Source organism: Calonectris borealis, chromosome 3 (genome assembly GCF_964195595.1).
Source record: "Calonectris borealis chromosome 3, bCalBor7.hap1.2, whole genome shotgun sequence".
Taxonomy (NCBI): Eukaryota; Metazoa; Chordata; class Aves; order Procellariiformes; family Procellariidae; genus Calonectris; species Calonectris borealis.
In genome coordinates, this window is record NC_134314.1 from 93,219,123 (window position 1) to 93,230,113 (window position 10,991).

Genomic DNA, 10,991 nt, shown 5'->3' on the forward strand with positions numbered 1-10,991 from the left:
CGTGGTCCTGGTTGCCTGCCTGTTCCATTCACCTTCAATCTGGCTCTCCCCGTGTGTGTACAACTGCTCCACGCCCTGTGCTCCTGTCCTGCCTCCCAGGGCTTGGTGCCATTGACAGGGAAAAAGCAGCACAGCAGCAGAAGTGCATCAGGGAAGGGAAGGGAAGGCTCCACTGCAGTCTCTCTCGTGTCAGTGGCAGAGTGATGGCCACAGAGCTACGCTCTTACAGCTGGCTCCCAGATAAACCTAATTCTCTTCTTTTAGTGATGGGTACCCTGGGCTTTGAACAGAGAGGACGGTTGTTTCTGAACTTTTGTTGTATCCCTGGTTGGTTGGACGCTATTTTACAGAAGCCTATTGGCAGCAAGGTAGAGCATGGCATACTGCTTGCCTTCCTCTCTTGTGGAGGTGTGGGTTACCACAGCTGTAGGCACAAGGATGTAATGTTTTGGCTCAGACAAGAGTCTGATAATTGCCAGCTCATTTGTAGGTGAGAAGCACTGACTTAAAAGGACTAGTGAGGTAATTGTTAGCATTACCAAGCTTCTGTACTGAAGGCTTCACAGTTAGCATCCCTTTGCAGTAGCAGGGAAGATTAGCTGGGAGGGTCCCATTTCACAGGTTTGTTTAGTCCTTCCTAAAACCAAGGTTCGCTTCAAGCTATTGCTTCATGAATTTTGAGTTTGTGTGGTCCCAGTTGTCTGAGTGCCTTGGACATATCCTTGCCAGGTGCCTTTCCAGCTCTCGCTGGGTTATGCGGCCCAACTGTCCTAGGCTAATTTCAGTTACTTTCAGAAGACCTGACTTGGGTTGGGGCAGGTACCTGGAGCGACATGACCATCCAGTTGTCCTTGATTATAAATGTTCCCTATTCCTTACATATTTATGGGGTGCGATTTCAAACTGGCTGTTTTGATGGATGCTAAGCTATTTGTTTCTCCTCTTCAGGTCATCTGAGTGAGTGTCCCTGCTTCATGAGGCTTCGAATTTGAGCCCAGGCTGGTAAGTGCGCAGGTCCTTGTGGGCATCTCCGAGACTTCTTGTCTTGTGTACAATGGGGTGGTTGAAATCCTGGCTGCTTGGAGGAAGACTTCCTGCCCTCCACTGCAGTCCCAAAGTGGTGGAAAGGAAAGAGATTCTTCCATGTGTACAAGATAACTGCTTTCCTTCTACCCTATTTTTTGCTCTTGTGCTGCTGCTGCTGCTGCAGCAGGAAGAATCCTGCCCAGTACGGCTGGGGTAAAGGGACTAATCTGGTCTTTCCAGTGGTACTGCTGCATGTTGCAAAATCTCGCCTTAGGTACCAGTGTCAATGGCATTGCTCCCTAATTTGATGCCATCTGTGACTTGGGAGTGGTCTTTGTCTTTTCTGACAAAGTGAGCAGTTGTAATGGTATGGTACCTCCTTCTGACAAGCCTCCTGTGGTCTGCTCCATTGGGGTTCCAGTGTAAGCCAAAAACTTCTGGGTTTGGGCTCTTTAATGGCTGGAGTCTCCTCCCACATAGTCCCTGCTGACAGTGACAGCAGATGATCAATAACTCCTGCTCCAGCTGTCACTGCTGCCTTTAAGGCTTGCAATTTCCATATTGGAAAAGGCCTTTCCTAAAGAGCCTAATCAATATGCTGCTGTGAGGTCTGTTCTCGTTTGCTATATATAATCCGGACACACACAAACTACGTGAGTGAGCGTGTGTAGAGGGGGGGAGAGGATGTGCCAGCCCTCTGCTCTCACTGGCTGGGAGAAGGACACAGCTACCTCTTACTTTGCTCCCTCTCCTGCAGCTGCTGCTCAAGGCTTGTGGCCACATCCTTTCCCTGCTCTATTAGCACTCTGCATGGGGACCTGCTCTGGGACGCCAGGGGAGCCAAATTCCTGCTGGGTCATTTCTAGGGTTCAATGGAGCGCCCGTGACACTCTCTTCTGTGCACTTTCTGCTGTTGGTAGGTACCCCGCTTTCGGAGCCACGCAGGTGGGAGGATGTCAAGCACAGCTCCATCAAAGAAGCCTTACCGCAAGGCACCCCCGCAGCATCGCGAGATCCGCCATGAGGTACCCATCATTCGTGATGACCAGGATGGAGTGATCTTGGCCGAGCAGAGTCAGGTAACGGCTTGCCGGGTGGCAAAGGGCATAACACCATTGCACCAGCAAACAGGGTTTAGTTACACTGAGGCAGGCCAGCTCAAGCAGGCAGAGGGGTTTGAGGTTTGCAACCTGAACTTCTCCTCATCGTGGTCCCTGGAGTCCAGCAGTGAGAAGGAAGTGACAGGGTGCAGAGCAGAGTGGAACATCAAGAGTCAGACTGTCTCGCCAGCACTTCCACGTGGTGGGAAGATGGGGCAGCAAAGTGGGAAGCAGTGCCCAAAGCGCAGTTGTGGGCACCTCAGCAAATTTGTGAGCCATAGCATGGAGACTGTTGTGGTGTCTGGAGATGAAAGACACCATCCCACTTGCTCTTTCAAGAGCAGAAGCCTGGAACGCTCGCTTATGTTTAAAGAGCCTCCTGAAGTCCTGACACCGAGGAAGTTTCGGGTCTCCTCTACACACCTGCCTCTCAAAGGGATCCTGAAGCAGACCAACATGACAGGCCCATGCCCTGAGAGCTTACGCAAGTCCCGCTCAGTAGAGACGCTTTCCCGTGGCCGTGGCTCACGCAAGTACAGTGATCCTCAGCTCTGCCTCAGCCGTATGGAGAAGCACTCACTGGAGCACAGCAGCAGCAGTGCCGCTGACTCTGTCAAGCGCAGGGAGAAGATCACAGAGGAAAAACTGCAGTTCTCCAAATTCTTGGATGAGATTACCCAGCGGGTGCTGAGTCCCATGCGTTTGCGCTCACTAGGAGAGACCTGGGGAGCAGAACAAGACCAGAACTCTCCCCTTTTCGCCAGAAGCGCCGTGCCAGAAGGCCAAGGGGAAGGTCACCTGCAAGGGGTCAAAACCAAGCATGCAACTGAAAGATCCCCCTGCCCAAGCAGAAGAAAAGCAGAAAAGAAATGTGAGGGGCTGGGAATGGCTTCGTGCCAGAGAAAGTGTGCTGAGGAGGCTGAAAGAGTTTCCAGACTAAGAAAGAAATCTGTCCTTGGGAGGAAGAACAGTAAGGAAAAACTCCTTTCCTTGGAGAGAAGGGTAGTAGATCTTTGTCAGTATGAGCTGCAGCAGCTGGCAGACCTGGGGCTGGCAGGGACATCCTCTGGGCAGCAGCACTCACTGTCTTCATGGAAAAGCAGTGCAGAGGGCAGAAGGGATGAAAGCAGTCCCTGTTCACGGCTATTACAGCCACACCATCTCTGTGCTAAACTTGGGCAGAAGCGTGCAATGGAGCCGAACTACCCTGAGAAAGGATCCTTCTCCACTCCAACACGCTGGAGTCGGGAGGAGGGGCCTACCCCACCTAGATCCTCCCATTCCTTCAGCCTGGCACTAAACAAGGTAGGTGCCAGGGCCACCGGCTCACAGGCAGGGGTCTCACAAAGGCCAAAGCCCCCACCTGGATCTCATCTAATCTGTAATGCCAGTGGGGAGAGTGAGAGCAGGCTCCCAGACCTCATGTTGTGGGTGCTTGATCATCAGAAGCTGCACTTTTGTGGGTGCTACTTATGGCTGTGCTCCAGATTGGGTATGTCTTCCTGGGAGGAACCAGCTTCCCTTTGGCCCCAGGAGTTAGGAAGGTAGGAGCTGGTGTTGTTCTCCCCACTGCAGACCTCCCAGGTGTTTGCAGGTTGGAGGCCCTCGAGGCTGTGGGACAGCAGGCATGTGTAGAAGGCAGGCAGCTGTCTTGTCAGGAGGTGTTGGATGTTCCCAGCGCTTTGCGTGTGCCCTCTGCCTGGCTGCCTTGAGGTACTGGATCTTTGTATGATGGCTGTTTCAGGTCTTTGTAAGCCTTCTCTTTTTTCCAGCCTGCTTTGGGGCCATCACCTTATTTTAATAGGAATCACATTATCCCCTTTTCCTGGTCACTAGCATCTACTCTGTGTGTATTTATGGGGATAGGGGAGGCAGTTGCTAGATAATTCTGCATGAATTAACAGATTGCCATGTGGGGTCAGGATGTAAGAAAAGAATGGATTGATGCTTTGCCTTTCGGGACAGGAGAATGTATGCAGGTGCTAAGGACCATTCTTTTAAAGTGTGAATTGATGAAGGAAGCAGCCCCATGATGTATTAGGGCCAGGACTGGGGTGGTTTGCCTTCTATAATATTGCTAGCAGCTCAACAACCTCATCCACAACTGTCTGTGACATGGCCTCTCAGCCCAGAGCTGGCTCTGACACTTAATGGACAATGGTTTGTGCAGTGCTGTTGGTACCGAGCACCAAAAATAATCCATGGGCAGCTTTGACTTTGTGAGAATGGTCAGTCTTGGGCTTTCACAGAAAATATGGTTGCTTCTAGTGCTGATTAAATCTCTCCGAGCTGTGCTGGCAGGCAGCAGCCATCTCATGGGTTAACACAGAGTGCAAAGGAGGTGAGAATAGCTGAGCTGTGCGCTCTTGTTGCTGCACTGTGTCTTCTTGTTCTGCAGGTCCCTGCTCCAGCCATCTCTGGGGATCTTGCCCAGAACATTAATTTCTTTCACAGGCTTTTCTGACCTTTGGTGTTTCTTCTGCTATCCCAGAATAGTTACAGTGGCTGGTTTCAGGTCTGCAGAAAGAAACCCTTTTCACAGCACAATCTGGGTGGTGTAAATGGTAGACACATTTTTCAGCTCCCAAATGATTCTCTCTCATTCTTTTTGTGGGGCTTCAAGGGTGTTGTGATTGCTGTGGTGACAATTTAATCCTCGGTGTATGCTGGCTTGTGAGATTCCTGCTACCCACTAACTGTGGATGTGGAGGAAGCTGAAACACCAGCTAAGGTGATGATGTTACAAGAGATACTGAGACTGCACCGTGGGAGAGTAAAGTTACCAAACTTGTGTGGTGGTTTCTAGTCTAGCTCTTCTACCCTGAACCAGAACGGTAGGGTCTAGCAACCAAGACTCTGCCCTTTAGGACAGTGTGAGAGACCAACTCCTCCTTTGAAAGAATCTCACAGCTGTTTTCTTCTCTGTGCAGGAACCCTTGACGGATGCAGAAAGAATGAAGTAAGTGTCCTGCTCCCCCTTTATGCCTATCACACTGCAACTGTGTGGGTGCTGATTCCTCACATCCTGCCTGTGCCACCTGCACAGTGAAGCTGACTGGCCCTGCGGGCACCTCTCAGATCTTCAATCTTCTTGGGGCCACGTGGGCAGAGCTTTAGTCTGTGCTTTGCCAACCTCTGCCTTGCATGTCCCTCGCCCTGGAGACCCCCAGTGCAGGTGCAGGCAGAGGAGTTGGTGGGTGTGAAAGAAAGTAGGAGATGAAGTCTTTAATAGAGGTGGAGAGAGGATTGCCTTTTTTAACCCTTCTTGTTGCCACTGTTTTGGTGTAAGCCACCAGAAGCAGTATGCAGAGGCCTGCTGCTGACTGAGGGTGAGAGCTGAGCCCTTTGCTGGTGGTGGTGTGGGGCACAGACAACTGCTAGCACTGAGCTCCAGGCCATGGTGAGGAGAAAGCTTGCCCTGCCAGAGAGAAGCCGTGCTTCTGGGTTTCTCTAAGCAACTGAGCACAAAGGAACGAAAACCAACAGGAAATCCTTCTGACCACCAGGCGTGTCCTGGCTGGGGAGGAATGGAGTTGTTTGTGTTGGAATGGGGTAAATGCATTGTTGTAAATGCACCCCACCACCTCTGCTTCTGCGCTTAAGGCTGTATGGAGTCTTATTTCCACCATGTATTAAAGATGTGAGGGCTTTTGAACAGTTTCAGGGGAGGAGGAGATGATTTTACTCTTTTTGCCTTCAACTCTTCTAACCTGGACTGGGATAAATTACTGAGTGGGTTTCATTCACCAGTGAGGGACACTGGAGCTGTGCAGCTCATCTGGCTAGTGGGCTTTATCCAAGCACTGTAACCCGAGAAGGAGCTGGGAGCCATGGCTGGCCAGCTGGCGTGTGCTTCTTTGCCCCTGCTCCAAGAGAGTTTGAGTGTCCCTCTCCTGACAGAGATGCACCTCTTGCTGCATGTGCTGGAGTCTCCTACCAGTTCAGTTCCTGACTCCCTGGGGCCCCTGTGTGGGGTCTGGGCCCTAGAGCAGGGCAGCAGGGTGGAGGTGCTGGTGTGGAGTAGTACCCCTTGTGCACTCAGCGGTACCTCGTTCCTGTGTGCCCCAGGCTACTGCAGCATGAGAATGAGGAGCTGCGCCGACGGCTGACTTATGTGACTAACAAAATGGAGGCGATGGAGAGGGAGCTGGAGTCAGGTCAGGACTACCTGGAGATGGAGCTGGGCCAGAACCGTGAGGAGCTGGAGAAATTCAAGGACAAATTCCGTAGGTATGAAAAAGAAAACGAGAGGGGTAGAGTTAGAGAGATCCCTCCCACCAAGGACTCCCTCAGCTGGCATGAGCAGGCTGTGCCCTGTTGTGTAAATCAAAGGCTTGCTGCATCTTCAGAAGGGTGCACCCCTAGGCTGTAGGGCAGTTAAAGGCTCTGCAGCCATTACTTCCTCCAGGGTACAGTGTAGGAATGCTGCCAGCGCGAGGGGCTGAGAACAATAGGGAATTCTTCATCTATTGGGTGTAAGACAGGATCCAGCTTGGATGGTTACCCCACATGTGCAAAAGGAGCCACTGATGGCTGCAATAAAAGACATCACCACTTTACCTGAAAAGAACCTCAGTTAGAAATCAATGCTAGTCACTGGTCACATGCTTAGACATGACATAGCTCAGAGGACTCCTCCAAAGTCATTCACACCCTCCCCTGCAAGATCCTTTCACCCAGCCAACCTCATCTTGCCTCCAGTAACTTGGGGTCTGAAGGCCATTATGTGGCAGAGGTGAGGCATAGTTAATATGCCTGGTTGTCTTAGTACTGTGAATACCAGTCTTTCTGGAGTTGTGGAGTTGGTGGTTTGCTTGACAGCTATGAAGGGGACTTAAGCAGGTGCCTGAGATCTATTCCCATGTATATCTTGTTTCTCTAGGTTGCAGAACAGCTACACTGCTTCGCAGAGAACCAACCAAGACCTGGAGGAGAAGCTGCATGCCCTGGTAAGTGCCCTATTAAGACACTACAGAGAGGAGGTGGAAGACACCTGTGTGTTAGAAACAGATGGAGGAAGGGGTCCTGGCTTCACCCAGAAGATGTGGCAGTGGGGGAGGGGTGAGATTCTGGCCATGACCATCAACTCCCCATTGCGGCTGGTGTCATGAACTGGTTTCTTGACTTACTGAGCCCCTACTTGGTCATGCACGTGAGCTTTGGTTCCCCACAACATAACTGCATGGTATTCCGTCATGTTGCTTCAGTCCCTCTCAGAATGCCAGGGATGTGTCAGCCAGTCTTGGGGTGGTCATCCTGGGAGGACGGGTGCAGTCAGAGCAGAGCCAATGTGCATGTATGTCTGTTGTGTGCATTCATAACACTCATGGCTGTTTCTTTTCTCTCCCTCCCCCTCTCTCTCTTTCTCCTCCCCATGCTGCTGCTGGCACACGCTGGGTGCACTCACCTCTCAGGCCTCTCTCAGCCAAAGCTGGATTTTTGCAGTTGCGTCTTTTCGTTTGTGTGTTTTTTCTTTTTCCTCTTTACGTGTCTCAGCCTGTTGGTTTCATTGTCAGTCCCACATACACCATCCCAGATGGAGGGGCCCCAGCCCTCGTCCAGCCAAGGGCTCACCTGGTATCCAGCAGCTGCCCGCAGATGCAGCAGGTCCTAGCTTGCAGTGCTCCATCTTAAGAGCGTTTGACTCTGAGCCAGCTGGAGCATGGCGTGCTGGGAACTGGTGCCCATAAGCTGTGGCACTGCACAAGATGTGGATGGCTGTGAGCCATGTCTGCTCCCTTTCGTTCCCCTTCTGCGCTGTGAGCAGGCAAGTCAAACAGCTGAGATGCTGATTGCCTCCATGTAGCCCAGGATGAGATTTTTTTGGTTCTAGCACTTGAATTTCTTGGGTTAATATTCATTGTGCTGAAGAGATTGCATATGTGAGAAGCGTTGCCCTCCCCTACCCCCTTGTGTGTTGCTGTGCTGTACCCCCGATGCACAGCTGGGCCCTGGTGGTCACAGCCTCAGAGCAGCCTGGGGAAGTGTTGGAGGAACTTCTTGAGAAGAGGATGGCTTGGTTGTTCTGAGCTGTTGCCCCTCTCTGCTGTTACACCTGGGTCTCTATCAGCCCTGTACCTGAACTGTTAGGGAGTGTGAAGAGGCAAGATTGCCTGCTTTAGCGAAGGCATTAACTGAGCTCCATATGAAGCCGCACAGGTCCTTTTTCTTACTAGAAAGGCTTGAGCTCTTTCAAGATGGTGCCCTCTCCCTGCCAAACGAACCTTTTGTCCATTCAGCATTGACTGCTGGATCTTTATGGGCAGTATTCTCGTTCTGTTGCCCTAGAGAAGAGGACTAGGTATCACAAGCTCAGAGGTCTTTGCTGCTGGTGGCAGGGTGGGACTGACTGCTCAACACCACTAGCTTTCCACCAAGCAGCATGCGAACCAGGGCGGAGAGGAAACATGGTCATGCTGCAAGAAGAGATACTGCGCTAAGGAGGTTCAAACTCAGCCTTTTGTCTCTGTAACTAGCAGAGTGGCTGGCTCCATTTAGCCTTTGGAGTCCCTCCTTTGGTGAAGAGCCAGGCTGTCCCCCTTGTCTGTCTGTCTGGAAATGTTTGTATCCCAGCTGAACATGTCATTGTGCTATGCTTGGGCTGAGGTGGGTGGTAAAGCCAGGTTCTTCTGTGCTGGGGAGATTTACACCTGGTGTTCTTGCATCCCAGATTAAAAAGGCAGAGATGGACCGCAAGACGCTGGACTGGGAGATTGTAGAGCTCACTAATAAATTGCTTGATGCCAAAACCACCATCAATAAGCTGGAGGAACTCAATGTAAGTGTCAGTCTGCAAATGGCTGTGGAAGTGTGTGAGGTGTGGGCTTTTTCTCTTGTTCAAAGTCATTAGTATAAAGAAACACTTCAGTGTGTATGAAAGTGTCGGAGCAGCACACAACAGTAGGGATAGACAAACAGAAAAGGGTCTGAGGGGTTGAGCAAGGAAGAACTGACCTTCAAGTTTGATGTATTTGCTCTTTTGAGCTTAGGGTTTGACCTGAGTCCAGGCTGTACCAACGGGGGTGGGTCATTCACTCTAGAGCTGGGAGGCCTTTTCTACACCATTAATATAGAAGTTCCTGGATCCGGTGCTTGTTTCTGTTAGCTGCTTTCAGCTCCCTCCAGTCTGTCTGTCTGCAAGATGCCTGACATCAGGCAGCGTCTTCAGGCATGGCTGAGAGCTCTGGGAGGGGATAGCAAATCTGGTGACACTTCTGGAGATTATTAAAATCCCCAGAGGGAGAAGGGGGTGATACACTGACAGAGTATATGCCTGGAGCAAGGGCTGGAGTTGAAAGGGACACCTTGGCTGAGTTATAAGAAAATACATAGGGTTGTGGAGAGGAGGGAATGGCAGGTGCCCTCATGAGCAGTTCATTAGATGCCTCCTCCTGCTTCTGTTCAAGCAGCATCTGGTCAGGTGGCGCCTTTTTGGGTAAGACATCAGGCCAGTCTGACACTGTTGCACACCTGTGCCCTTTCTTGCAGGAACGCTATCGACAGGACTGTAACCTTGCAGTACAGCTGCTCAAGTGTAACAAGTCCCACTTCAGGAACCACAAGTTTGCTGATGTGAGTAGCAGTCCTGTTGAGGAGGGGAAGAAGGGCTAATGGTCTCTGCCCGCATCTTGCTTTCTCCAGCTTTCTCTGCAGGGCTGTTGGCCTCTCATCCTTCAGCCTCAGATAGAGGTGTGGGGGGGCTCCTCTTCCCACTCCCACTGAGAAGGCAGCACAGAGCCTCTGCCAGCTCCTCTTTCACGCCAGCTCCATTTCACAGCTCAGCCAGGAGCCGTTATAAAAAGCACAATAACCTTGAATTTGATAGCCTGCTGGGTGCCTGATGGGAGCTGGCAGGAGGACAGACGTCTCTCTTACCCTGCTCTGTCCTCTTCCCTTCCTCACCTGGCCACATGGAAGGGCCACGCTGCCTGATAAGGAGTCAAGCAGCAGTAGTCTGGCCCTGCTTCACTACTTGCTCTGAAGAGAAATGTGGGAGGCAGCGTTCAGGGTGTCTTTTAGGCCTCCTGAATGGGATAAGGTGGTACCAACTCATATTCGCCCTGGTGGGGCCTGTTCAGCTCATCCTGCCCTCAGGTTGGGCAAAGACAGAATTTAGGCCTTTCATATTAGTAACATCACTTCTTCGGTTGGAAGTATCATTCAGGCCCTTACCCCAGCTCTTTCTTTGCCGTACCCCTAGTCTCCATCCCTTCTTATGTTCCTCTCAGCAAAACCATGCGCTTGTCTTTTTTAACTTAGCAGGTCACCAATATGTCACCCTCCCCCTCCCCCATTGCGTCTCAAATTAGCACTCTTTGAGGTCAGTGTATCAGTTACTGCTGGGGTAACCTTGACCTCTCTCCCAGCTGTCTCCCCTCCCTGGAGCTTTGAATTCTGCCCCCCAGAGCGCCGTGTCCCACGTGGCTGCCACTGGAGGAGGGTTGGTGCTGAGCAGCTGTGCAGTCTGCCTCACAGCCAGCTGTTGCCATGCGGTGTGCCCTGCCTCCCCGGCTTTGGACGCGGTTTCCCTCTGGCTGTGATGGGACCTTGCTGTGCCACTGAGTGGCTTGTGGAGCTCTGCTCTCCACTTCATGCTCAGCATGGGTGTGGTGACCAAGGTGAGGGCAGCTTGGCAGGGTGATGGGGAGAGCAGTAGTGCCCATTTGCAGGACAAGGAGCAGTGCTTACCCTCTGTTGAGACCCCAGTCCTGCAGCTTTGGTAATAAACCCCATGTGTGCCTCTCTGAAATGGAGAGAGTGAGGAAGTGGGATGAGGTGGTGGAGTTGGTGGGAACAAGGGAAGGCATCGATTCTGGCCTGCGGGCAGGCTGCCAAGGCAGCGTGGCTGCAATTACTATATTTGGG

The 10,991-nt window shown here is 51.7% G+C and overlaps 1 protein-coding gene across 7 annotated transcripts in view; it reads left to right on the top strand.

Annotated features, from left to right (window-relative positions):
• TJAP1 (tight junction associated protein 1) overlaps window positions 1-10,991 on the top strand; it is a 39,352-nt gene that overhangs the window by 23,900 nt on the left and 4,461 nt on the right. For 2 of the 7 annotated variants that reach the window (XM_075146723.1, XM_075146725.1), the window contains 8 exons: window positions 949-1,002; window positions 1,947-2,105; window positions 5,057-5,085; window positions 6,195-6,356; window positions 7,009-7,075; window positions 7,541-7,570; window positions 8,797-8,904; window positions 9,615-9,698. In XM_075146723.1, the coding sequence (XP_075002824.1) occupies window positions 1,980-2,105; window positions 5,057-5,085; window positions 6,195-6,356; window positions 7,009-7,075; window positions 7,541-7,570; window positions 8,797-8,904; window positions 9,615-9,698 (606 nt within the window). In that variant the 5' untranslated portion in view covers window positions 949-1,002; window positions 1,947-1,979. The other 5 variants (XM_075146724.1, XM_075146726.1, XM_075146721.1 and 2 more) reach the window with 5 other exon arrangements.